Source organism: Somniosus microcephalus, chromosome 12 (assembly GCF_052327205.1).
Source record: "Somniosus microcephalus isolate GS21.2 chromosome 12, FLI_Smic_1.0, whole genome shotgun sequence".
Classification (NCBI taxonomy): Eukaryota; Metazoa; Chordata; class Chondrichthyes; order Squaliformes; family Somniosidae; genus Somniosus; species Somniosus microcephalus.
Window position 1 is genome coordinate 9,295,974 of NC_140998.1, and position 24,249 is coordinate 9,320,222.

General features: G+C 50.1%; 1 protein-coding gene across 1 annotated transcript in view; it reads right to left on the reverse strand.

Moving 5' to 3' along the window:
- LOC147109013 (coiled-coil domain-containing protein 170-like) overlaps positions 1 to 24,249 on the reverse strand; it is a 399,974-nt gene that overhangs the window by 282,922 nt on the left and 92,803 nt on the right. The window contains exon 6 of the mRNA XM_086004187.1: positions 15,089 to 15,233. Within this exon, the coding sequence (XP_085860313.1) occupies positions 15,089 to 15,233 (145 nt within the window). The remainder of the gene's footprint in view (positions 1 to 15,088; positions 15,234 to 24,249) is intronic.

Below are 24,249 nucleotides of genomic sequence, written 5' to 3' on the forward strand. Positions count from 1 at the left end.
CTCACAACACGTTCCTCACAACACGATCCACACAACACGTTCCACACAACACGTTCCTCACAACACGATCCTCACAACACGTTCCTCACAACACGTTCCTCACAACACGTTCCTCACAACACGTTCCTCACAACACGATCCTCACAACACGTTCCTCACAACACGTTCCTCACAACACGTTCCTCACAACACGTTCAACACAACACGTTCCTCACAACACGATCCACACAACACGATCCTCACAACACGTTCCTCACAACACGTTCCTCACAACACTTTCCTCACAACACGTTCCATGCAACACGTTCCTCACAACACGCTCCTCACAACACGTTCCACACAACACGTTCCACAAAACACGTTCCTCACAACACGCTCCTCACAACACGTTCCTCACAACACGATCCTCACAACACGCTCCTCACAACACGTTCCACACAACACGTTCCTCACAACACGTTCCACACAACACGTTCCTCACAACACGTTCCTCACAACACGATCCTCACAACACGTTCCTCACAGGACGTTCCACACAACACGTTCCACAAAACACGTTCCTCACAACACGCTCCTCACAACACGTTCCTCACAACACGCTCCTCACAACACGTTCCACACAACACGTTCCACAAAACACGTTCCTCACAACACGCTCCTCACAACACGTTCCTCACAACACGATCCTCACAACACGCTCCTCACAACACGTTCCACACAACACATTCCTCACAACACGTTCCTCACAACACGTTCCTCACAACATGTTCCACACAGGACGTTCCTCACAACACGTTCCTCACAACACGTTCCTCACAACACGTTCCACACTACACGTTCCTCACAACACATTCCTCACAAAACGTTCCTCACAACACATTCCTCACAACACGTTCCACACAACACGTTCCTCACAACACGTTCCTCACAACACATTCCTCACAACACGTTCCTCACAACACATTCCTCACAACACGTTCCTCACAACACGTTCCTCACAACACGTTCCTCACAACACATTCCTCACAACACGTTCCTCACAACACGTTCCTCACAACACATTCCTCACAACACATTCCTCACAAAACGTTCCTCACAACACATTCCTCACAACACGTTCCTCACAACACGTTCCTCACAACACGTTCCTCACAACACATTCCTCACAACACGTTCCACACAACACGTTCCTCACAACACGTTCCTCACAACACGTTCCTCACAACACGATCCTCACAACACTTTCCTCACAACACGTTCCTCACAACACGTTCCTCACAGGACGTTCCTCACAACACGTTCCTCACAGGACGTTCCTCACAACACGTTCCTCACAACACGTTCCTCACAACAAGATCCTCACAACACTTTCCTCACAACACGTTCCTCACAACACGTTCCTCACAACACGTTCCTCACAACACGTTCCACACAAAACGATCCACACAACACGTTCCTCACAACACGTTCCACACAACACGTTCCTCACAACACGTTCCTCACAACACGTTCCTCACAACACGTTCCTCACAACACGATCCTCACAACACTTTCCTCACAACACGTTCCTCACAACACGTTCCTCACAGGACGTTCCTCACAACACGTTCCTCACAGGACGTTCCTCACAACACGTTCCTCACAACACGTTCCTCACAACACGTTCCACACAACATGTTCCACACAACACGTTCCTCACAACACGTTCCACACAACACGTTCCTCACAACACGTTCCTCACAACACGTTCCTCACAGGACATTCTTCACAACACGTTTCTCACAACACGTTCCACACAGGACGTTCCTCACAACACGTTCCTCACAACACGTTCCTCACAACACGTTCCACACAACACGTTCCACACAATACGATCCTCACAACACGTTCCTCACAACACGTTCCTCACAACACGATCCACACAACACGTTCCACACAACACGTTCCTCACAACACGATCCTCACAACACGTTCCTCACAACACGTTCCTCACAACACGTTCCTCACAACACGTTCCTCACAACACGATCCTCACAACACGTTCCTCACAACACGTTCCTCACAACACGTTCCTCACAACACGTTCCTCACAACACGTTCAACACAACACGTTCCTCACAACACGATCCACACAACACGATCCTCACAACACGTTCCTCACAACACGTTCCTCACAACACTTTCCTCACAACACGTTCCATGCAACACGTTCCTCACAACACGCTCCTCACAACACGTTCCACACAACACGTTCCACAAAACACGTTCCTCACAACACGCTCCTCACAACACGTTCCTCACAACACGATCCTCACAACACGCTCCTCACAACACGTTCCACACAACACGTTCCTCACAACACGTTCCACACAACACGTTCCTCACAACACGTTCCTCACAACACGATCCTCACAACACGTTCCTCACAGGACGTTCCACACAACACGTTCCACAAAACACGTTCCTCACAACACGCTCCTCACAACACGTTCCTCACAACACGCTCCTCACAACACGTTCCACACAACACGTTCCACAAAACACGTTCCTCACAACACGCTCCTCACAACACGTTCCTCACAACACGATCCTCACAACACGCTCCTCACAACACGTTCCACACAACACATTCCTCACAACACGTTCCTCACAACACGTTCCTCACAACATGTTCCACACAGGACGTTCCTCACAACACGTTCCTCACAACACGTTCCTCACAACACGTTCCACACTACACGTTCCTCACAACACATTCCTCACAAAACGTTCCTCACAACACATTCCTCACAACACGTTCCACACAACACGTTCCTCACAACACGTTCCTCACAACACATTCCTCACAACACGTTCCTCACAACACATTCCTCACAACACGTTCCTCACAACACGTTCCTCACAACACGTTCCTCACAACACATTCCTCACAACACGTTCCTCACAACACGTTCCTCACAACACATTCCTCACAACACATTCCTCACAAAACGTTCCTCACAACACATTCCTCACAACACGTTCCTCACAACACGTTCCTCACAACACGTTCCTCACAACACATTCCTCACAACACGTTCCACACAACACGTTCCTCACAACACGTTCCTCACAACACGTTCCTCACAACACGATCCTCACAACACTTTCCTCACAACACGTTCCTCACAACACGTTCCTCACAGGACGTTCCTCACAACACGTTCCTCACAGGACGTTCCTCACAACACGTTCCTCACAACACGTTCCTCACAACACGTTCCTCACAGGACATTCTTCACAACACGTTTCTCACAACACGTTCCTCACAGGACGTTCCTCACAACACGTTCCTCACAACACGTTCCTCACAACACGTTCCTCACAGGACATTCTTCACAACACGTTTCTCACAACACGTTCCTCACAGGACGTTCCTCACAACACGTTCCTCACAACACGTTCCTCACAACACGTTCCTCACAGGACATTCTTCACAACACGTTTCTCACAACACGTTCCTCACAGGACGTTCCTCACAACACGTTCCACACAATACGATCCTCACAACACGTTCCTCACAACACGTTCCTCACAACACGATCCACACAACACGTTCCACACAACACGTTCCTCACAACACGATCCTCACAACACGTTCCTCACAACACGTTCCTCACAACACGTTCCTCACAACACGTTCCTCACAACACATTCCACACAACACGTTCCACACAACATGTTCCACATAACACATTCCTCACAACACGTTCAACACAACACGTTCCTCACAACACGATCCACACAACACGATCCTCACAACACGTTCCTCACAACACGTTCCTCACAACACTTTCCTCACAACACGTTCCATGCAACACGTTCCTCACAACACGCTCCTCACAACACGTTCCACACAACACGTTCCACAAAACACGTTCCTCACAACACGCTCCTCACAACACGTTCCTCACAACACGATCCTCACAACACGCTCCTCACAACACGTTCCACACAACACGTTCCTCACAACACGTTCCACACAACACGTTCCTCACAACACGTTCCTCACAACACGATCCTCACAACACGGTCCACACAGGACGTTCCTCACAACATGTTCCTCACAACACGTTCCACACAACACGTTCCTCACAACACGCTCCTCACAACACGTTCCACAAAACACGTTCCTCACAACACGCTCCTCACAACACGTTCCTCACAACACGATCCTCACAACACGCTCCTCACAACACGTTCCACAAAACACGTTCCTCACAACACGCTCCTCACAACACGTTCCTCACAACACGATCCTCACAACACGCTCCTCACAACACGCTCCTCACAACACGTTCCTCACAACACGATCCTCACAACACGCTCCTCACAACACGTTCCACACAACACGTTCCTCACAACACGTTCCACAAAACACGTTCCTCACAACACGCTCCTCACAACACGTTCCTCACAACACGATCCTCACAACACGCTCCTCACAACACGTTCCACACAACACGTTCCTCACAACACGTTCCTCACAACACGTTCCTCACAACACGTTCCTCACAACACGCTCCTCACAACACGTTCCACACAACACGATCCTCACAACACGCTCCTCACAACACGTTCCACACAACACGTTCCTCACAACACGTTCCTCACAACACGTTCCTCACAACACGTTCCTCACAACACGTTCCTCACAACACGTTCCACACAACACGATCCTCACAACACGTTCCTCACAACACGTTCCTCACAACACGTTCCTCACAACACGTTCCTCACAACACGTTCCTCACAACACGTTCCTCACAACACGTTCCACACAACACGATCCTCACAACACGGTCCACACAGGACGTTCCTCACAACATGTTCCTCACAACACGTTCCACACAACACGTTCCACACAACACGTTCCACACAACACGTTCCTCACAACACGTTCCTCACAACACGTTCCACACAACACGATCCTCACAACACTTTCCTCACAACACATTCCTCACAACACGTTCCTCACAACACGTTCCTCACAACACGTTCCACACAACACGATCCTCACAACACGGTCCACACAGGACGTTCCTCACAACATGTTCCTCACAACACGTTCCACACAACACGTTCCTCACGACACGTTCCACACGACACGTTCCTCACAACACGTTCCACACAACATGTTCCACACAACACGATCTGTAAAGTCTGTGGGTTGTTTAGTTAATTAATACACAGACTCCAAGAGTAACTTAAAACAGGACTTTACTATTTGAAGGTTGGGGCGAATCTGCCCAATAACTCCTGACACAGCACTTATATACCAGTGTGGTCACCGTTGGTATTACAGTATACAGAAGCCAACAATGTAGTGCAACACCTAAAGTAGTTCTCTTAAAGGTGGACGGTTACATACAATAATTCTCTTAAAGGTAGACGGGTACATACACTACAATCCTCCCTTTTTAGCTTACAACATACTGATTCCCCATTAAACATACATTATAACATATATACAACTTTATGCCAGACAGTTCACAGATTCAGTCTCTCTGGAGGTTTCCGGACTCTGTCCGGATAACGCCTCGGTGGTGTCGTAACTCCCGGCGGGGTAGCAGGTGCTTCTGGCAAGGTCGATTCGGCTTGAAGGACAGTGTCAGGTTCATCTGATTCCAGTATTACCAGATCGGAGGTAGGTGTTCTGGGTATCCCTGTCTCAACATTAACCGTGTAAGGTGGTGGAGTAGGTTGGCCATTTGTGGCTGACCCTATGATCTGGTCAACATGGCACCTTATTATACTGTCCCCAATGTCCACCGTATACATCAACGGCCCTAGCCTTTTCCCAATAGTTCCAGGCTGCCATTTCTCGGTACGGTAGTCCCGGGCCAAAACTTGTTGACCTATTTGAAAAGATCTAGTTGGCCTTTCATTCATGCCTTGGAATTGCCGGTTCTCTACGTCCCTTCTGACGTTTGGCTTAAGCAAATCCAGCCGGCATCTTAGTCGTCTATTAAAAAACATCATGGCGGGAGTTTGATTTGTGACCGCATGTGTTGCATTCCTGTACGCCAACAAGAAGCTATCCACCTTATGTTGTAAGTTAATGGCTTCATTACCCATGGCCTTTATGGCCTTCTTGAAGGTCTGGACAAACCTTTCAGCCAATCCATTGGAGGCGGGATGGTATGGGGCTGACGTGTAGTGCTTAACCCCATTGCTCTTTAAGAATTTCTTGAATTCTTCGGACACAAATTGCGGTCCATTATCAGAACAGATCTGTTCCGGCAGCCCATTCCTAGCAAACATGGTCCTTAACACTGTGATGGTTTTTTCCGTGGTGGTGGTGGACATCTTTATTACCTCCGGCCACTTGGAGTGTGCATCCACCGCTATTAGAAACATTGAGTCCATAAATGGACCAGCAAAGTCGATGTGTACCCTTTGCCAAGGAGATGAGGGCCACTCCCATGGATGCAGAGGAGCCTGTGGTGGCGCGTTTTGGACCTTCTGGCATCCTAGACAGCTCTTAGTGATTTCTTCGATGTCCCCATCAATGCCTGGCCACCACACGAACGCTCTTGCTAGGTTCTTCATTTTCACTCCACCCAGATGTCCCTCGTGCAGCTCCTTTAACACCTTCTGTTGAAGTTTGGGTGGAATCACCACTCTAGATCCACACATCAGAGTTCCTTGACACACTGACAGCTGTTCTTTTCTCTGCGAAAATGCTGGCAGCGTTGGTTTGCCCTGTGCTGGCCATCCCTCCACCGTTAAATCATAGACTCGTGAGAGAGTCGGGTCATTTCTGGTTTCGTTTTCGATCATCGAATTTGTTACTGGTAGACATTCCACTATGGATGAGTGGAACAGCTCTCCCGGGTCCACTGTAGTCGCTTCTTCTACTATCGGCAATGGCAAGCGCGATAACCCATCAGCATTTCCATGCTGTTTGGACCTTTTGTATTCGATGTCATATTGGTGTGCCCCAAGTAACACGGACCACCTCTGTAACCTTTGCGCTGTCATGGTGGAAACGGCCTTGTTAGGGTTGAATATGGACACCAACGGCTGGTGGTCTGTCAGTAATGTGAACTTCTTGCCCTGCAGGTAATGATTGAATTTCTTTACGCCCCACACAAGGCTGAGGGCCTCCCTATCTATTTGAGCATAATTTCGCTCCGCGGAGGTCAATGATCGGGACGCGAATGCCACTGGCCTTTCCGAGCCATTTGGTAACTTGTGTGAAAGTACTGCTCCAATTCCATAGGGGGGAGCATCACAAGCTAGACGAAGAGGTAACGTTGGGTTGAAATGAGCCAACACTTCTTCAGAGGTAATCAACGCCTTGCTTCTGCGAAAGGCCATTTTACATTCCTCACTCCACTTCCATGGTACTTCTTTCCGCAACAGAGCATTCAGCGGAAGCAGCACCGTGGATAGATTCGGCAGAAACTTGTGATAATAATTAATCAACCCCAAGAATGATCTTAACTGTGATACGTTTTCCGGAGCGGGGGCCTTCACGACAGCTTCTATCTTGTCAGGTGACTTGTGCAGCCCCTCTCGGTCAATGACATGACCGCAGTACGAGATCCGCTTTTGGAAGAACTCACATTTCTTGTGATTAACTCGAAGGCCATATTCCTTCAACCTAGTGAGCACCAGTTTCAAATTTGTGAGGTGTTCTTCCTCGTCCTCTCCCGTAATCAGGATATCGTCTAAGTAACACTGTGTGCTTGGAATTCCTTGTAATACCTGCTCCATGGCCCTCTGCCAAATTGCTGGAGCCGAAGCTACCCCAAAAACCAGTCTATTCTAACGATACAAGCCTCTGTGTGTGTTGATGGTGAGGTACTGACGCGACTCTTCCTCGACTTCCATTTGTAAGTATGCCTGTGCCAGGTCTATCTTGGTGAAGTGTTTCCCTCCAGCCAACGAAGCAAAGATATCTTCAATCCGCGGAAGCGGGTATTGTACCGTGTGAAGCACCGGATTCACTGTGATCTTGAAGTCTCCGCAGATGCGGACCTTCCCCGGTCCCCCTGGCTTGTTACTTGGTGAAGACTTCATGACGGGAACAATGGGCGTGGCCCACTCACTCCAGTCCACTTTTGACAGTACCCCTGATCGTTCAAGTTCTTCCAGTTCTGCCTCCACAGCAGGTCGTATCGCGTAAGGTACCGATCTGGCTTTGAAAAATTTTGGGCTTGCATGTTCTGCAATCTTAACCTTTGCTTTAATTCCTCGCAGTGTTCCCAGTCCTTGCTGGAATACCTCTTTAGCTTCGTCTAATATTCTGGACAACCGTTCAGGTTTGACATCTTCCTTTCCGGAATCTACCGTCATGGTGTTTAGTGAATGCCAGTCTATCTTTATTTTCCTGATCCACTCCCGTCCCAGAAGTGGTGGACCTCCCTCAGGCAACACATACAGATCCATCCTTTGGTGCTCTTTGTCCTCGTATCTCACCTTGACTTCTATCTTTCCGATGGGGTATACTTTGTGCCCCGTGTATGTCTTCAATACTAGTTCCGTATCCCGTAGGGGAATATGCTTGAATAACTTTTTATAATCATGCTTATTCATGGCCGTCAACGCCGATCCGGTGTCCACTTCCATTTTCACTTGGACTTTTGCAATCTGTAGTGTGATCCAGATAGCTCGTCGGTCAGCTTCATTACTCACATTGTGAATTCTCAGACTATCCAGTTCCTTGCAGTTGGAGTGTGAGTCCGAATTCTGTTCTTCCGGACTCTTCCTAGTCACCTCATGTACCTTTCTGTACCTCTTTTGTGGTGACTCATTATTGTTGGTCTTCTTTCCTGACCGGCATACCTTAGCTATGTGACCGAGCTTGCCACATTGCCTACATTCCTGGTTTTTAAACCAGCATTGGTTCTGGTCGTGTGTTGTCTTCCCACAACGATAGCATTTCGTTGTACCCGAAGTAATTTGCTGCACCCTGAGTGCCGCTGCCTTTAGCTGCATTTCCGCCGTTCCTTTCGCTGCGGCTTCGTTCGATGCAGCAATAAGGACAGCCTTCTCAAGTGTAAGATCGTTCTCTTCGAGCAGTCGTTTTTGTGTTTCTTCCTTTGACATTCCGCACACGAATTTGTCTCGCAACGCCTCTGTCAGATTCCCTCCAAACTGGCAGTGTTTCGCTAGTCTACGCAGTTCGACCAAGTATTCTGCGTTGCTTTCGTCTTTCCTTTGCGTTCTCGCATAGAATTTGAATCGTTCCGCCAACATCAACGGTGTGGGGTTCAAGTGATCCTTCAGAACAGTCACAATATCATCGAAAGTCTGATCCGCCGGTTTAGCTGGTGCTAGTAGATGCTTCACGAGCTCGTATGTCTTCGCGCCCATCGAGTTTAGCAAGGTTATAGCTTTGTCATCTTCTTCTATTTTATTGGCCTCACAATAGATCTCAATGCGTTCCACATACGTGGCCCAGTCTTCTACCGCGGAATTAAAATCGTTGATGTTACCACGCTTAGGCATCTTCCTCTCTTCCTGATAACACCACGAATTATTTCTTTAAATTTTTTTTTTTTTTCCAAGGTGGCGGTTTCCCGTGCTTATCTTCTCTCCCCGCCCACTTCAATGGCGGTTTCCCGCTTCTGTCTTCTTCCCCGCCTAATGGCGGCTTCCCGCATTTCTTCCCTGGCGGGAGGGGTACACTTTCCCCACGGGCGACGGCCGCTGGCTTTCAGGTTCACAGCCTGCGCGTCGGCTTCAGTGCTTTCCCTTTTCTCGGCAGGGCAACCGGCGCTGGGTACACCCCGTTGACGGCAAACAGTTTCAGCCGCTGGGCTGGCTCTCGCTCAGTTCCCCTTGCTCGGGCTCTGTCTCTCTCCCGCTCGCTCGGCTCTACCGGCGCTGGGTACACCCCGTTGACGGAGAACAGTTTCAGCTGCTGGACTGGCTCTCGCTCAGTCTCCCTTGCTCGGGCTCTGTCTCTCTCCCGCTCGCTCGGCTCAACCGGCGCTGGTACCCCCCGTTGACGGAGAACAGTTTCAGCCGCTGGACTGGCTCTCGCTCAGTGTCCCTTGGTCGGCTCTGCCTCTCCCGCTCGCTCGGCTCCCAATCGCGCCTCCCAGCCCTCTCGCAGTCCGGTGCTTCCCTCCCCGGCTGCGGCTGAGTTTATCTCTTCCCGCGCCTACGTTCCCGGTCGCAGCGCTTCGTGGCTTCGGTCGCTGCCCGGCCTTTTTCGCCGGTCGCGGTCTAGCTGTCTCACGACGCCGTTGCGTCCCCCAGCCTGTCTGTACCGCAGCTTCCTTGCTCCACGCTGCCCCAGTCTCAGCGCCTCTGGGCCCGACTTCTGTCCGGCTCCTTTCCCCCTCGACCGTGGTCGAGTGCACTGCCCTTATCCTCCGGTTATTCTTTTTACTTTCCCTTACTCACAGTCACCGTGGCCACCTTGCTTCTCGTGCTGATCGGCTCACTCCTCACCGTGGCAGAAGGGACAGTCAGTGCCTGTTGCTGATGGAAGTCTTTGTCTCTAAATTCTTCCTCCTTTCTAGTTCTGCAGCCTCGAGTTTTTTTTTTCCAGCAGAACGACGAGGGCGGTTGCCTCTTCTCGACGCTCGTTAACTGCTTCGGAAGTATTTGCCGCAGGGTACGATCGGACTCGTCGCCACTGTAAAGTCTGTGGGTTGTTTAGTTAATTAATACACAGACTCCAAGAGTAACTTAAAACAGGACTTTACTATTCGAAGGTCGGGGCGAATCTGCCCAATAACTCCTGACACAGCACTTATATACCGGTGTGGTCGCCGTCGGTATTACAGTATACAGAAGCCAACAAAGTAGTGCAACACCTAAAGTAGTTCTCTTAAAGGTGGACGGTTACATACAATTATTCTCTTAAAGGTAGACGGGTACATACACTACACGATCCACACAACACGTTCCTCACTACACGATCCTCACAACACGATCCTCACAACACGGTCCACACAACACGTTCCTCACAACACGATCCTCACAACACGTTCCTCACAACACGTTCCTCACAACACGGTCCACACAACACGTTCCTCACAACACGATCCTCACAACACGTTCCTCACAACACGTTCCTCACAACACGATCCTCACAACACGTTCCACACAACACGTTCCACACAACACGATCCACACAACATGTTCCTCACAACACGTTCCTCACAACACGTTCCTCACAACACGTTCCACACAACACGTTCCACACAACACGATCCACACAACACGATCCTCACAACACGTTCCTCACAACACGATCCTCACAACACGTTCCACACAACACGTTCCACACAACACGTTCCTCACAACACGTTCCTCACAACACGTTCCACACAACACGTTCCACACAACACGATCCTCACAACACGTTCCTCACAACACGTTCCTCACAACACGTTCCACACAACACGTTCCTCACAACACGATCCTCACAACACGTTCCTCACAACACGTTCCTCACAACACGTTCCTCACAACACGTTCCACACAACACGTTCCACACAACACGATCCACACAACATGTTCCTCACAACACGTTCCTCACAACACGTTCCTCACAACACGATCCTCACAACACGTTCCACACAACACGTTCCACACAACACGATCCACACAACATGTTCCTCACAACACGTTCCTCACAACACGATCCTCACAACACGTTCCACACAACACGTTCCACACAACACGATCCACACAACACGTTCCTCACAACACGATCCACACAACATGTTCCTCACAACACGTTCCTCACAACACGATCCTCACAACACGTTCCTCACAACACGTTCCTCACAACACGTTCCTCACAACACGTTCCTCACAACACATTCCTCACAACACGTTCCACACAGGACGTTCCTCACAACACGTTCCTCACAACACGTTCCACACAACACATTCCACACAACACGGTCCACACAACACGTTCCTCACAACACGTTCCTCACAACACATTCCTCACAACACGTTCCTCACAACACGATCCTCACAACACGTTCCTCACAACACGTTCCTCACAACACGTTCCTCACAACACGTTCCTCACAACACATTCCTCACAACACGTTCCACACAGGACGTTCCTCACAACACGATCCTTACAACACGGTCCACACAACACGTTCCTCACAACACGATCCTTACAACACGGTCCTCACAACACGTTCCTCACAACACATTCCTCACAACACGTTCCTCACAGGACGTTCCTCACAACACGTTCCTCACAACACGTTCCTCACAACACGTTCCTCACAACACGTTCCTCACAGGACGTTCCTCACAACACGTTCCACACAACACGTTCCTCACAACACGTTCCTCACAACACGTTCCTCACAACACGTTCCTCACAACACGTTCCTCACAACACATTCCTCACAACACGTTCCTCACAACACGTTCCTCACAACACATTCCTCACAACACATTCCTCACAACACGTTCCTCACAGGACGTTCCTCACAACACATTCCTCACAACACGTTCCTCACAACGCGTTCCTCACAACACATTCCTCACAACACGTTCCTCACAACACATTCCTCACAACACGTTCCTCACAACACGTTCCTCACAACACGTTCCTCACAACACGTTCCTCACAGGACGTTCCTCACAACACATTCCTCACAACACGTTCCTCACAACATGTTCCTCACAACACGATCCTCACAACACGTTCCTCACAACACATTCCTCACAACACGTTCCTCACAGGACGTTCCTCACAACACATTCCTCACAACACGTTCCTCACAACACGTTCCTCACAACACGTTCCTCACAACACATTCCTCACAACACGTTCCTCACAACGCGTTCCTCACAACACATTCCTCACAACACGTTCCTCACAACACGTTCCTCACAACACGATCCTTACAACACGGTCCACACAACACGTTCCTCACAACACGATCCTTACAACACGGTCCTCACAACACGTTCCTCACAACACGATCCTTACAACACGGTCCACACAACACGTTCCTCACAACACGATCCTTACAACACGGTCCTCACAACACGTTCCTCACAACACGTTCCTCACAACACGTTCCTCACAACGCGTTCCTCACAACACGATCCTTACAACACGGTCCTCACAACACGTTCCTCACAACACGTTCCTCACAACACGTTCCTCACAACACGATCCTTACAACACGGTCCACACAACATGTTCCTCACAACACGTTCCTCACAACACGTTCCTCACAACACGTTCCTCACAACACGTTCCACACAACACGTTCCTCACAACACGTTCCTCACAACACATTCCTCACAACACGTTCCTCACAACACGTTCCTCACAACACGTTCCTCACAACACGTTCCTCACAACACGTTCCTCACAACACGTTCCTCACAACACGTTCCTCACAACACGTTCCTCACAACACATTCCTCACAACACATTCCTCACAACACGTTCCTCACAGGACGTTCCTCACAACACATTCCTCACAACACGTTCCTCACAACGCGTTCCTCACAACACATTCCTCACAACACGTTCCTCACAACACGTTCCTCACAGGACGTTCCTCACAACACGTTCCTCACAACACGTTCCTCACAACACATTCCTCACAACACGTTCCTCACAACGCGTTCCTCACAACACATTCCTCACAACACATTCCTCACAACACGTTCCTCACAGGACGTTCCTCACAACACATTCCTCACAACACGTTCCTCACAACGCGTTCCTCACAACACGTTCCTCACAGGACGTTCCTCACAACACGTTCCTCACAACACGTTCCTCACAGGACGTTCCTCACAACACGTTCCTCACAACACGTTCCTCACAGGACATTCCTCACAACACGTTCCTCACAAGACGCTCCTCACAACACATTCCACACAGGCTCTCCATAAGCTCTGCCTTCACTGAAACTCTTACTGTTTCACTGGAGCTATTTAATATTGTAACCGGCAGCCCAGCTGGATATTGGCGAGCCGGGCAAATCAAAGCCTCCAACTGCTCAAACTCGTCTTCAAAAAACCTCCGCTCTCTCTCGCCACCAGAAACCATTTTGTGCTTTAGTAATATGAACATCGGGTTTTTTGAAATGATGTCCTGCGCTTGTGTTTGTGACTGGGTCGAGAGAGCTTTCTATATTCCTGCCCAAGGCATCCCAACTCGCCGAATTCAAGGGCGGCCGGATTCGACAGGACAGGCGTGAAATTTATTAAATTCATTCTCGGGATCTGGGTGTCGCTGGCAAGGCTGGCATTTATTGCCCATCCCCCAGTTGCCCCTTGAGAAGGAGGTGGTGAGCCGCCTTCTTGAACCGCTGCAGTCCGTGTGGTGAAGGTGTCATTAGGCACGTTGACCCAACAATAATTAAGGAACGTCCGATGCATGTCCAAGTCAGGGTGGTGTGTGACTTAGAGGGGATTTTGGAGGTGATGGTGTTCCCCTGACATTGTTGCTCTTGTCCTTCTCAGTGCTAGAGACCGTGGGGCTAGGAAGTAGTTAGGACTTTAAGACATGTTCAAAGTGCTTCACACAATGAATGACTTTGAAGGGCAATGACTTGTTATCAAGGCAAATAAAGGGCAGCCACTTCACACAATCTAACCTGTCTGTCTTCCTGAAGTTTTTTATACTCCCACAGTGCTGTTAAGGAGGGACTTCCAGGATTTTGACCCAGCGATGATGAAGGAACAGCCGATATATTTCTAAGTCAGGATGGTGTGTGACTTGGAGGAGAACCTGGAGGTGGTGGTGTTCCCATGCGCCTGCTGCCCTTGTCCTTCTAGGTGGAAGAGTTTGTGGGTTTGGGAGGTGCTGCCAAAGAAGCCTTGGCGACTTGCTGCAGTGCATCTTGTAGATGGTACACAGGCTCGAGGGGCTGAATGGCCTCCTCCTGTTCCTGTGCAAAAGGCTCGAGGGGAGGAATGGCCTCCTCCTGTTCCTGTGCAAAAGGCTCGAGGGGAGGAATGGCCTCCTCCTGTTCCTGTGCAAAAGGGTCGAGGGGAGGAATGGCCTCCTCCTGTTCCTGTGGTTAGCGGCTCCGTCCTAGGTTGCGCCAATTTTAACATCACAATGAGGTCACGGTCTCACCTTGTTGGTCAGATAGTCGAGCGGGTCGCGCTGACCTGCGGGGTCCACACTCAGGCCGCGGGCGAGTTTCTCGATGCCAGTGGTCAGTCTCCTCTCCGCACTCGCTGCTCTCTGCTCGCTCTGCTCTCTCTCTTTCAGGTGCAGCCTGTGCGGATAATCAGCAACAGTGTCACGTTAGCGGGAATGTCCGCTGTATGCGCTGGCACCGGGGCCCAGGTCGATCTGTTCCTTCCTCCTAGGACCATCACATCACGCTCCAGAGACTTGAGCATAAAAATCTAGACTCCAATACAGTACTGAGGGAGTGCTGCACTGTCAGAGGGGCAGTACTGAGAGAGCGCTGCACTGTCGGAGGGGCAGTACTGAGGGAGCGCTGCACTGTTGGAGGGGCAATACGGAGGGAGCTCCGCACTGTCAGAGGGGCGCCGCACTGTCAGAGGGTCAGTGCTGAGGAAGCGCTGCACTGTCGGAGGGGCTGTACTGAGGGAGTGCTGCACTGTCGGAGGGGCAGTACTGAGGGAGCGCTGCACTGTCGGAGGGGCAGTACTGAGGGAGCGCTGCACTGTCAGAGGGGCAGTACTGAGGGAGCGCTGCACTGTCGGAGGGGCAGTGCTGAGGGAGTGCCGTACTGTCGGAGGGGCAGTACTGAGGGAGCGCCGCACTGTCGGAGGGGCAGTACTGAGGGAGCGCTGCACTGTCGGAGGGGCAGTACTGAGGGAACGCTGCACTGTCGGAGGGGCAGTACTGAGGGAGCGCTGCACTGTCGGAGGGGCAGTACTGAGGGAGCGCTGCACTGTCGGAGGGGCAGTACTGAGGGAGCGCTGCACTGTCAAAGGGGCAGTACTGAGAGAGCACTGCACTGTCAAAGGGGCAGTACTGAGGGAGCGCTGCACTGTCGGTGGGGCAGTACTGAGGGAGCGCCGCACTGTTGGAGGGGCAGTACTGAGGGAGAGCTGCACTGTCGGAGGGGCAGTACTGAGGGAGCGCTGCACTGTCAGATGTGCCGTCTTTCGGATGAGACGTTAAACCGAGGCCCCGTCTGCTCTCTCAGGTGGATGTAAAAGTTTACATAGGATTACATCGGATATATGGCACAGAAACAGGCCATTCGGCCCAACCAGTCCATGCCGGTGTTTATGCTCCACTCGAGCCTCCTCCCGTCTTTCCTCATCTAAATCTATTAACATAACTCTCTATTCCCCTCTCCCTCATATACTTGTCCAGCCTCCCCTTAAATGCATCGATACTATTCACTTCAACCACTCCCTGTGGGAGCGAGTTCCACATTCTCACCACTCTCTGGGTAAAGAAGTTTCTCCTGAATTCCCGATTGGATTTCTTGGTGACTATCTTATATTGATGGCCTCTAGTTATGCTCTTCCCCATAAGTGGAAACATTCTCTCTGTATCCACTCTATCAAAACCTTTCATAATTTTAAAGACCTCTATTAGGTCACCCCTCAGCCTTCTGTTTTCAAGAGAAAAGAGACCCAGCCTGTTCATCCTTTCCTGATAGGTATACCCTCGCATTTCTGGTATCATCCTTGTAAATCTTCTCTGCATCCTTTTTATAATATGGCGATGAGAACTGTTCACAGTACTTCAAGTGTGGCTATGATAGATTGGGGAGCTTCATTAAAAGGCATGACGGTGGATAGGCAATGGCTAACATTTAAGGAACGAATGCATGAATTGCAACAGTTATACATTCCTTTCTGGCGCAAAAACACAAAAGGAAAAGCGGCCCAACCATGGCTAACAAAAGAAATTAAGGATAGTATTAGATCCAAAGAGGAGTCATATAAAGTTGCCACAAAAAGTAGCAAGCCTGAGGACTGGGAGCAGTTTAGAGATTGATTAAGAGGGGGGAAATAGAGTAATATGAGAGTAAACTTGCAAGGAACATAAAGCAGACTGTAAAAGCTTCTACAAGTATGTAAAAAGAAAAAGATTAGTGAAGACAAATGTAGGTCCCTTACAGTCAAAAACGGGAGAATTTATAATGGGGAATAAGGAAATGGCAGAGCAATTAAACAAATACTTTGGTTCTGTCTTCACGGTAGAGGACACAAATAACTTCCCAGAAATGCTAAGGAACCAAGAGTCTAGTGAGAAGGAGGAGTTAAAGGAAATTAATATTAGTAAAAAAATAGTGTTGGAGAAATTAATGGGACTGAAAGCTGATAAATCCCCAGGGCCCGATAATCTGCATCCCAGATTACTAAAAGAGGTAACCATGGAAATAGTGGACGTATTGATTGTCATCTTCCAAAATTCTATGGATTATGGAACAGTTCCTGCAGATTGGAGGGTGGCAAATGTAACCCCACTATTTAAAAAAGGAGGGAGAGAGAAAACAGGGAACTACAGATCGGTTAGCCTAACATCAGTAGTAGGGAAAATGCTAGTCTATTATAAAGGATGTGATAACAGGACACTTAGAAAATATCAGCGGGATTAGACAAAGTCAACATGGATTTATGAAAGGGAAATCGTGTTTGACAAACCTACTGGAGCTTTTTGAGGATGCAACTGGTAGAATAGATAAGGGAGAACCAGTGGATGTGGTGTATTTGGATTTTCAGAAGGCCTTTGATAAAGTCCCACATAAGAGGTTAGTGTGCAAAATTAAAGCACATGGGATTGGGGGTAATATATTGGCATGGATTGAAAATTGGTTAACAGACAGGAAACAGAGAGTAGGAATAAATGGGTCTTTTTCGGGTGGCAGGCGGTGACTAGTGGGGTACCGCAGGGATCAGTGCTTGGGCCCCAGCTATTCACAATATATATCAATGATTTGGATGAGGGAGCCAAATGTAAAACTTCCAAGTTTGCTGACGACACAAAACTAAGTGGGATTGTGAGGAGGATGCAAAGAGGCTTCAAGGCGATTTAGACAAGTTGAGTGAGTGGGCAAATACATGGCAGATGCAGTATAACGTAGATAAATGTGAAGTTATCCACTTCGGTACGAAAAACAGAAAGGCAGAGTATTATTTAAATGGTGATAGATTGGGAAATGTTGATGTACAAAGGGACCTGGGTGTCCTTGTACACCAGTCACTGAAAGCAAACATGCAGGTGCAGCAAGCAGTTAGGAAGGCAAATGGTATGTTGGCCTTCATTGCAAGAGGATTTGAGTACAGAAGCAAGGATGTCTTACTACAGTTATACAAGGCCTTGGTGAGACCACACCTCGAGTACTGTGTGCAGTTTTAGTCTCCTTACCTAAGAAAGGATATACTTGCCATAGAGGGAGTGCAGCGAAGGTTCACCAGACTGATTCCTGGGATGGCAGGACTGTCGTATGATGAGAGATTGGGTCGACTAGGCCTGTATTCACTAGGGTTTAGAAGAATGAGAGGGGATGCCATTGAAATGTATAAAATTCTGACAGGGCTAGACAGACTGGATGCAGGGAGGATGTTTCCCCTGGCTGGGGCTCTAGAACGAGGGGTCACAGTCTCAGGATACGGGGTAGGACATTTAAGACTGAGATGAGGAGACATTTCTTCACACAGAGGGTGGTGAACCTGTGGAATTCTCTGCCATAGAATATATTTAAGAAGGAGATAAATAGATTTCTAGACACAAAAGGCATCAAGGGGTATGGGGAGAGAGCGGGAATATGGTATTGAGATAGAGGATCAGCCATGATCATATTGAATGGCGGAGCAGGCTCGAAGGGCCGAATGGCCGACTCCTGCTCCTATTTTTCTATGTTTCTATGTTTCACCAAGGTTCGATACAAGTTTAGCAAACTTCCCCACTTTTCAATTCTATCCCTCTAGAAATAAACCCTAGTGCCTGGTTTGCTTTTTTTATGGCCTTATTAACCTGTGTCGCAACTTTTAGTGATTTGTGTATTTGTACTCCGAGATCCCTTTGTTCCTCTACACCACCTAGACTCGCACCCTCCAAGTGATAAGTGATCTCCTATTCTTCCTACCAAAATGTAATACCTCACATTTATCTGTGTTGAACTTCATTTGCCAATTATATACCTGTTCTGCAAGTTTATTAATGTCCTCCTGTAATTTGTTGCAGTCCTCCTCAGTATTGATTATCCCCCCAATTTGGTGTCATCTGCAAACTTAGAAATTGGCCCAGAAATTCCAGAACGGGGCTTGCAGCGCGTGCAAGCCCCGTATTTACACTTACCCCGCGCTACTGACGATCAGCTCCAGGGACGCCTGGACTTGGTGAATGAAAAAGAAGAATCCCGGGCAGCGTATGACGTCACGCCGCCCAGGAGTGCAGCCAGCGCGAAGCCAGGAGCGTGCAGTGTAAGTGAGACACGCCCCTTGAGGTCTCAGTTTCACTGGACACGCCCCCAATGTTTCTGTCAAGCTGCTAAGCATTTCTACATGCAAAGTAGCAGTTTAAATAGGTTTTTGGAAGTTTTTTGAAGATTTTGGTAACTTTTATAAACTTTTTAAAAAGTTTACATTATTTTGAGTAATCTGAAGTAGTTTTAAAGAGAATTAAAGCAATTTAAAGACTTTTAAAAGCCCTAAAAGAATTTTTTTAATTCCATTTATTTATTTAGCAATGTCGTCGTCATACGTGTCTTCACACTGTTCCCTTTGGGGAACTGTATGAAGTGGTGGAATGATTTATGGCCGTGATTAACGCTCATTCCGTGACCGTAACCATCTTTGAACCAGCCATTAGGGCGGTTAGTCCTATGGCGGGAGGGTTTTACGGGCTCCCACAAGCTATAGAAGGAGGGGGGGCCACCCACACCCACGGACGCAAATATCCCACTGGATGTCAACCCAGAATTTAGAGCCGGAGCTCCGACTCCACTTGCCGGGACTGTCTGGAGCGGGGTTCGAAACCCTACCCTGATCTGGCCCAGCGGCGGGGATCCTACCGCTATGACAAAGGCCCAATCCGATTAGCAACGTGAAATGGCAGCATAGGGCTCCAGTCACGGGGAGGGAAAAGGCGCAGGAAACGTATGGGTGTCACCTTTTGTGCGGAGTGGGCCTTTTGCGTAGCAGTAAGCATCCCCGCCGCTGGGCCAGAAGGAGTAGGGTTTTGAACCCCACTCCAGACAGTCCCGGCAAGTGGAGTCGGAGCTCCAACTTTAAATTCTGGGTGGACATCCAGCGGGATACTTGCATCCGTGGGTGTTGGTGGCCCCCCCCCCCTCAGATGGGTTGTGGGAGCCCGTAAAACCCTCCCGCCATAGGACTAACCACCCTAATGGCTGGTTCAAAGATGGTTACGGTCACGGAATGAGCGTTAATCACGGCCATAAATCCTTCCACCACTTCATACAGTTCCCCAAAGGGAACAGTGTGAGGATACGTACGATGATGACCTCTTGCGCAATGCACCTCCTTGGACCCTCAGTCGCAGATGCGAGGGGGCAAGTCGTGCAATTGTTAAATTTTTCATTTTATTGACATGTAAAATGTTGGCCCAGTAATTCCCTTCCAACTGCGCGAGTACGGTCGGGGTACTTACGCATCTGGCCGGATGAAATGCCGGTTTTCAGCATGCACAGTGCTTTTGTGGAAAACCGGCATTTCCTGTCCTCTGAACGAAGGGGTTCAGAGGCAGAACGCGTGCGACTGCACAGGCAGCGCGTGCGCAGTATAATTCGCCGCTTTCATTACTGCTTTCAGTGAGGTCAAGTCCTTACAACTTACACATGAAAAAAGCATGGGTGCAGTTGCTCCAGAGGCTGCGGAGGAAGATATTTCTTATCGTGGAGCTTCTGAAAGTATGTATGTCTGTATATATTCCTTTGCGTGTTATGTATATATTCCTTTACTTATGTGTATGAATGTATTATTTAATTATGACTTTCAGAGAAAGTAACTTATTGGAAAATCATAATTAAAAACATACATTCATACACATTAGTAAAGGAATATAAAACATACATACATATACGTAAAGGAATATATGTGGACATACATACATAACTCATTCTCACATTACATTCACACAGCCACAATTGCTCCTTCTACCTACCGCTCTGAAAACCCTTTAAAAAAAAAAAAATTTTAACTTTAAAACTTACTTAAAATTTCTTAAAATAACTTCCCTCCCTTTCCCAAACAAAAATATTGCATTTCAGAAGCTCCACGATAAAATGTTTCTTCCTCCGCAGCCAATGAACCACTTTACACTTGCTTTTTTCAAGTGTAACTTCTGAGGACTTACCCTCACGGATTTCATGAATGAAATCTACGAAGTTCACTGCGCAAGCGCTGCCTGTGCAGTCGCACGCGCTCGAGGTCTGGAAATGCCGGCGTTCCCCGCATGCGCTGTTCATGCTGAACACCGGCATTTCCAACGGCCAGATGTGTGAGTACCCCGAGCGCACTCACGCCTTTGGCCGCGAATTTCTGGCCCATTGTGTTTTTGATTCCCAAGTCTAAATTGTTAATATAAATTGTGAACAGCAGTGGTCCCAGCACTGATCCTTGTGGAACACCACTACCCACCTTCTGCCACTGTGAATAGCTGCCCTTTACTCCCACTCTCTGCTTTCTGTCCTGAAGCCAGCCAGCAATCCATTCTGCTACTTGTCTCCTGACTCCGCATTCTCTGACCTTGTTCATCAGTGTATTACGTGGTACCTTATCGAAGGCCTTTGAAAATCTAGATAAATTACATCTACTACATTACCCTTATCTATTCTCTCTGTTACCTCTTCAAAAAATTCAGTGAGGTTGGTCAAGCAAGACATTCCCATCTGAAATCCATGCTGACTCTTCATTATTATATTTTTAGTTTCTAGATGTTCTTCTATTTTCTCCTTTAGTAGGGATTCCATTATTTTTCCTACCACCGATGTTAAGCTGACTGGTCTATAATTACCTGGACATGTTCTATCCCCCTTCTTAAATATAGGTATTACATTAGCTATCCGCCAGTCCTCTGGCACTACACCTTTTTCTAACGAATTATGTGTAGTAATGCCTCTGCTATTTCTTCCCTAGATTATTTCACAATGCGTGGATGCAATCCATCTGGACCAGGGGTTTTTTCCTCTTTCAGTTTAGTTTATTTAATATATCTCCTCTTTTTATTTTAATTGCAGTTATTTAATTACGAATCTCATCATCCGATGTCATGTCCACCTGTTCTATCTCCCTGGTAAATATTGAGGCAAAGTAATTATTTAATATTTCTGCCATCTCTCTATCGCTGCCTGTGATATTATCCTGTCCATCCTTTAATGGCCCTATTCCCATCTCGACCTTGCTTTTTTTATTGATCTGCCTGTAAAATATTTAACTATTTTGGCCCACAGCACTATATCGAAGAAGAGCAGGGGAGTTCTCCTCGGTGTCCTGGGCCAATATTTATCCCTCAACCAACATCACAAAAACAGATTATTTGGTCAATATCACATTGCTGTTTGTGGGAGCTTGCTGTGCGCAAATTGGCTGCCGCGTTTCCTACATTACAACAGTGACTGCACTTCAAAAGTACTTCATTGGCTGTAAAGCGCTTTGGGGCGTCCTGAGGTTGTGAAAGGCGCTATAGAAATGCAAGTCTTTCTTTCTTTCTAGGACACCAATATTCCAATTCTTATCGCGCGCTTCAATCCCACCGATTCCCAGACTCTCTGGTCTCAATATTAAACCAACCCCACGAGCGGCAGGTGAGGGTCCTTCAGGGATCGGGAAACCCAGCAGCGAATGGGAGGCGGGAGCTGTCGGCTTCAGAGAGTAAGTTCAAGCACTCCTTGTGGACCAGGAGGAGCAGAAGTTCTCCCCCGACCCGTGGCAGAACCTCCGGCCTTCCTGTCTGCCCATCGCAGACTCTCACTTCCCGCTCCAGCTTCAGCCGGATCTCCGTGCACCCTCCTCCAGGCACTCCCCTCCCCCGCACCCTCCCTCCCCCGCACCCTCCCCTCCCCTCCCCCGCACCCTCCCCCAGGCACTCCCCTCCCCCGCACCCTCCCCCAGGCACTCCCCTCCCCCGCACCCTCCCCTCCCCTCCCCCGCACCCTCCCCCAGGCACTCCCCTCCCCCGCACCCTCCCCCAGGCACTCCCCTCCCCCGCACCCTCCCCCGCACCCTCCCCTCCCCCAGGCACTCCCCTCCCCCGCACCCTTCCCCAGGCACTACCCTCCCCCGCACCCTCCCCCAGGCACTCCCCTCCTCCGCACCCTCCCCCAGGCACTCCCCTCCTCCGCACCCTCCCCCAAGCACTCCCCTCCCCCGCACCCTCCCCCAGGCACTCCCCTCCCCCGCACCCTCCCCCAGGCACTCCCCTCCCCCGCACCCTCCCCCAGGCACTCCCCTCCCCCGCACCCTCCCCCGCACCCTCCCCTCCCCCAGGCACTCCCCTCCCCCGCACCCTTCCCCAGGCACTCCCCTCCCCCGCACCCTCCCCCAGGCACTCCCCTCCTCCGCACCCTCCCCCAGGCACTCCCCTCCTCCGCACCCTCCCCCAGGCACTCCCCTCATCCGCACCCTCCCCCAAGCACTCCCCTCCCCCGCACCCTCCACCAGGCACTCCCCTCCTCCGCACCCTCCCCCAGGCACTCCCCTCCCCCGCACCCTCCCCCAGGCACTCCCCTCCCCTGCACACTCCCCCGCACCCTCCCCTCCCCCGCACCCTCCACCAGGCACTCCCCTCCCCCACACACTCCCCCGCACCCTCCCCTCCCCCGCACCCTCCACCAGGCACTCCCCTCCCCCGCGCCCTCCCTTCCCCCGCACCCTCCTCCGCACCCTCCCTTCACCCGCACCCTCCCCTCCCCCACACCCTCCCTTCCCCCGCACCCTCCCCCACACCCTCCCCTCCCCCAGGCACTCCCCTCCCCCGCACCCTCCCCCCACACCCTCCCCTCCCCCACACCCTCCCTTCCCCCGCACCCTCCCCCACACCCTCCCCTCCCCCAGGCACTCCCCTCCCCCGCACCCTCCCCCCACACCCTCCCCTCCCCCCACACCCTCCCCTCCCCCACACCCTCCCTTCCCCCGCACACTCCCCCACACCCTCCCCCACAACCTCCCTTCCCCCGCACCCTCCCCCACACCCTCCCCCACACCCTCCCCTCCCCCGCACCCTCCCCCACACCCTCCCTTCCCCATTGAGAGTCGGCACCTTCAGGAGAGGAGGGGACCCGTACCCCAGTGAGAGTCAGCACCTTCAGGAGAGGAGAGGACCCGTGCCCCAGT